At 49.6% G+C, this 5,208-nt stretch overlaps 1 protein-coding gene across 1 annotated transcript; it reads right to left on the reverse strand.

Annotated features, from left to right (window-relative positions):
* Positions 1–413: 413 nt before the first annotated feature.
* Positions 414–4,965, reverse strand: LOC119921582 (olfactory receptor 14J1-like). Its single transcript, XM_038741707.1, has 4 exons — positions 4,817–4,965; positions 4,483–4,723; positions 4,035–4,347; positions 414–439 (listed from the first exon to the last, which is right to left on the reverse strand). Exons 1-4 carry the CDS (start codon positions 4,963–4,965, stop codon positions 414–416), a joined length of 729 nt encoding a protein of 242 aa, XP_038597635.1.
* Positions 4,966–5,208: the final 243 nt, after the last annotated feature.

Here is a 5,208-nt window from a genome sequence, read left to right on the forward strand (position 1 = left end):
GGAACGTGTCTACCAACTCTGTTATATTGGACTCTCCCAAACAATTAGTACAGTGTTCTACACCCATCAAGCACTCAATAAATGTGCTTGAGAGAGCATGGGCCTGGGAGTCAGAAGGACCTGGTTTCTAACACTGGCTCTGCCACATGTTTCCCTATACCATAAACTCATTGTGGGCAGGGATGTGTCCCTTTATCGTTATAGCCTGCTCTCCCAAACACTTAATGCTGTGCTCTACACATAGTAAACGCTCAATAAATGTGATTGACTGACTGGCGTGATGATCGATTGAATATCCAACGGCTATCCTTTCTCCCTATGTATCCCACCCAGGAAAGTTGTATTTAGGTGAGCAGAGTTTCAGAGCTGTTAGAATGACAGCATTCTAAGAATTCATGGTTTGTGATCCAGTCTTACCACTTGATGTTGAAGGGGTAAACTGAAAGTCAAGAGACTCTCTTTCTCGATGACTGCTCGAGTAAAACAAGCGTCATGGTAGAGTCAGGTAACACGGGTGCTGAATAGCAATAACAATATTGTCTGTCTCCCCCTTCTAGACTGTGAGTCCGCTGTTGGGTAGGGACTGTCTCTATTTGTTGCCAAATTGTACTTGCCAAGCGCTTAGCACAGGGCTCTACACACAGTAAGCGCTCAATAAATGCGATGGAATGAACGAACGAATTATGGTATTTATTAATAGCTTCCTATGTGCCAAGCACTCTACTAAGTGCTGGGGTGGGTACAAGCAAATCGGGTTGGACACAGTCTCTGTCCCACGTGGGGTTCACTGTCTCAATCCCCATTTTATAGATGAGCTAACTGAGGCCCAGAGAAGTGAAGCGACCCAAGGTCACACAGCAGACAAGTGACGAAGCTGGGATTAGAATCCGTGACTTTCTGACTCCCAGGGCCCATGCTCTGTCCATTGTGCCATGCTCACAGATTAAGACTTGGAGCTCCATGCGGGACAGGGACCGTGTCAAACCTGATTTGGTTGAATCCACCCCAGCACTTAGTACAGTGCCTGGCATAGAGTAAGTTCTGAACAAATATGGCAGTTATAATTATCATTATTGTTATTATTATCATCCTCATCGTCAATATCATCAAGGTAGGGTAAAACGAGATCTTGCTTCAACAGGGTAGCAGTTTGGAGAGAAAGCACTAAGAAGGTTAAACCGACAGGAGTCAATGATGCACTGAATGAGAGATAAGTTCTTCAAGAGCTTCGAGGCTCTTCATCACCTCGCCCCCTCCTACCTCACCTCCCTTCTCTCCTTCTACAGCCCAGTCCGCACCCTCCGCTCCTCCACCGCTGATCTCCTCACCGTACCTCGCTCTCGCTTGTCCCGCCATCGACCCCCGGCCCACGTCATCCCCCGGGCCTGGAATGCCCTCCCTCTGCCCATCTGCCAAGATAGCTCTCTTCCTCCCTTCAAGGCCCTGCTGAGAGCTGACCTCCTCCAGGAGGCCTTCCCAGACTGAGCCCCTTCCTTCCTCTCCCCCTCGTTCCCCTCTCCATCCCCCCATCTTACCTCCTTCCCTTCCCCACAGCACCTGTATATATGTATATATGTTTGTACATATTTTTTACTCTATTTATTTATTTATTTATTTTATTTGTACATATCTATTCTATTTATTTTATTTTGTTAGTATGTTTGGTTTTGTTCTCTGTCTCCCCCTTTTAGACTGTGAGCCCATTGTTGGGTAGGGACTGTCTCTATATGTTGCCAATTTGTACTTCCCAAGCGCTTAGTATAGTGCTCTGCACATAGTAAGCGCTCAATAAATACGATTGATGATGATGATGATGATGATAAGTTCAAGAGAACAGCAAGGTTACCTCAGGAACGAGGGTGGTGGCCTCTATAGTTAGGGGAAAGTCGGGGGAGGTGTCTGGTTGGGAAGGTAAGATGTTCTGTTTTGGACATAGTAAATTTGTGTCAGCATCCGCAGTACATCCAAGTAGAGATGTATTTGAAGGCAGGAGGAAATTTGAGACTGCAGTGAGGGAGAGAGATCAGGACTGGAGATATCAATTTGGGAATCAGCCTCATAGAGGCATAATATGAATAATAATGATGGTATTTGTTAAGCACTTACTATGTGTCAAGCACCAGGGTAGATACATTACTCAAGAGCTGGCCTATCCTGCTGGATCGTATGCTCCTTAAGGGCAGGAGCTCGCCTGTGCTCAGTATAGCGACCCGCAGGCAATATGTCTTCAAATGTTCCCGATGGATTTATTTCCATCCTCCTGGAGGCCTCAAGGATGGATTGCTCAGCAATAAGGCCTGGACCGCAGATTCAATCCCCGACCCCCATTCCCCCATCCTCCAGCCTGAACCTCTTGCCCCATTAATCCTTATCTCATTTGTTCTTCTCCCTCTCCCTTTTGTGTCACCTTTGCCCACACTGTAGTCATCCTCTCAGCCCCACAGCGTCACGGAGAGATAGAAGGTGAGCAGCAGAGGAGTCACCAGGGATATCCATGTGGATGTGAAGTCTCCGAGGATCAGAGTGGGTATAGAAAAGGAGAGAAGGAAGGTGAGGAAGGGGTCAGAATCGTTAAAGAAGTTGGAGGTGGGGCCGGGAGGGCGGTAGATGACGGCTACAAGGATCTGGAGGGGGTGGAAGAGGCGAATAATGTGGGCTTCAAAGGAGGGGAAGGAAAGGGAAGGGGGAGGAGGGATAGAGCGAAAGCGACATTGGGGGGTGAGAAGGAAACCGACACCTCCTCCTTTTCCGGTGAGTCTGGGGGAGTGTGAAAAGAAGAGTCCTCCACTGGAGAGAGCAGCAAAAGAGACCGTGTCGTCCGGAGACAGCCATGTTTCAGTTAGGGCGAGGAGGAGTAGTGACCTGGAAAGGAATAGATCCAGGATGAAAGGGAGCTTACTTATAACGGAGCGGGGGTTTCAGAGGCCACACTTGGCAGCAGCTGTTGAGGGAGTGGAGGGAGGGGGAAGGGTTCGAGGGGTGGGGACGGTTTGTATTCGGATGAGTTGGCGGGGGCCTATGCGGGGAGAGTGGGAAGAGGGGTGGTGATGGGAAAGGAGAACTGGGATGGGGTGGGGATAGGGAGGAGGGGAGGGAGGGAGGGCGCTGGGAAGGAGTTGAGGATTGGTGCTGGTACAGAGGGATCCTGGTTAGGGGGTGAGTGGAAGCCATGGGGGGGGGGGGAAGGGAGGGAAAAAACTGGGTGGGAGAGGGGAAGGGGAAGTTGAGGAATGGGAATGGCAGTTGGGAGCAAGGGAATTGATAGTTCATGGTGAGGTCATCAGGGCGAGTGACAGTACAGCAGGAGGTTAACAATTGAGATACAGAAGCGATAAAAGAGTAGCAATGATATAAATAGGCAATGGCATCACAGGGGGTAGTTAACGATTAACATGCTATGGCAATAATAAAACGGGCAAATAATGATGTCACAGAGATCAGACACAAACTATTATGTGCTGGAGTAGGGTGAACCTGTTAAGGGGGGTCAGGGAGCAGAAAAACCAAAGCAATGCAAACCAATTAGGTTGGACACAGCACCTGTACCACATTGGGTTCACAATCTTAATCCCCATTTTTGAGATGAGGTAACTGAGGCACAGGGAAGGGAAGTCACTTGCCCATGGTCATACAGCAGGCAAGTGGTGAAGCCGGGATTAGTACTCAGGGTCTTCTGACACCATGCCCTGTGCGTTTTCCACTCTAATCAGACTTGTATGCTTTGCTCTAGAATTACAGGTCCGGGTGATTTAGTTCAGGGGTTCCCGCATGCAAAATTTGTGAGTTCGATACGGGCGGGGAACATTTCTACCAGCAGTGTTGTATCGTCCCAAGTGCTTAGAACAGTGCTGCTGCACAGTAAGTGATCACTAAATACCATTGATATCATTAAGTGGAGTTCAGTGCCTGGCACATAGGAAGTGCTAAATAACTACCGTGAAAAATTTTGAGAGTTTAACTGAGTGATCGATTGCTTGTGGATTCCCTAGACGTAAGTGATGTGTTTCCTCCAGGATCTTCCCCACGAAAGGTACGTATCCCCAGGATGAACTTCATGTGTCCCTGTTTCTCCGAGCCATCCTCTAACACCCTCCTCAGAGCTGCTTTCATTGCCCGGGTCCTCAGGCTGTAGATTAAGGGGTTTAGGGCAGGGGGCATCACGGTGTAGAACATTGACACCAACAAGTCCAGCGTCGAGGAGGAGTCTGAGGGCGGTTGGAGGTGGGTGACGGTCCCCATGGAGATTAATGAAATCACAATGGCGAGGTGAGGCAGGCAGGTGCAGAAGGCTTTGGCCCGGCCTTTGGCAGCCGACATCCTCAGTACGGCCTGGAAGATGTGCACGTACTAGACAACGATGGAGACAAGACACGACAAGTTCAGAATGGCGGAGAAGACCGTGACTCCAATTTCCAGGAGGTTCCCACTGGGGCCTGAATGTTCCGTCATTTGGGGAGTGTCACAGAAGAAATGGCTGATCACGTTGGACGCGCCAAAGCCAACAGAGAAGGTGGCGGCCGCGTGCATGGTGGCGCTCTGGTACCACCCGACCAGGAGGCGGCCGCCATCATACCGCAGGCTTCTCGGTCCATGATGACCTCGTAGCTCAGGGGGCGGCAGATGGTGGTGGTCGAAGGACATGGCTATCAGAAAGTACAGCTCAGAAAAGGCGAACAGCAGGAGCAACAAAAATTGAAAGACACAGTACAGGAAGGAAATTTCTCTACAGTCGGTCAGGGAGTTGGAGTTGGATTTGGGGACGGTGATGGAGTTGTAGCGGAGGTCGAGGACTGACAGGTTCCTGAGGAAAAACTACATGGGGGTGTGGAGGAGCCGGTCGAGGGTGGCGGCAGCGATGATGATGAGATTCCCTATCAGGTCCACTACGTAGACTAGGAGGAATAGCGTGGCATGGACCAGTTGCAGCTCCGGGACCTCGGAGAATCCCAGTAGGAGGAATCCCATCACCGCTGTGCGATTGGCCATTCCTTCCCAGAGATAAGATAGCTGTGTAGGAGAAGACCGTTTTTAACCATTAGAAATGTGTCAGATCATAACACAGTAAGCTCTTTGTAAATACCTGTCCTACTATTCCTACTTTCCTCTAATGGGCAAGATCATGGTGACACATATTTGACTCTTCTAAGTGCTTAGTACAGTTCTCTGCACATGCTCAGCGATCAATACATTCCACTGACGGACGGCTTG

Source organism: Tachyglossus aculeatus (genome assembly GCF_015852505.1).
Source record: "Tachyglossus aculeatus isolate mTacAcu1 chromosome 12 unlocalized genomic scaffold, mTacAcu1.pri SUPER_6_unloc_3, whole genome shotgun sequence".
Lineage (NCBI taxonomy): Eukaryota > Metazoa > Chordata > Mammalia > Monotremata > Tachyglossidae > Tachyglossus > Tachyglossus aculeatus.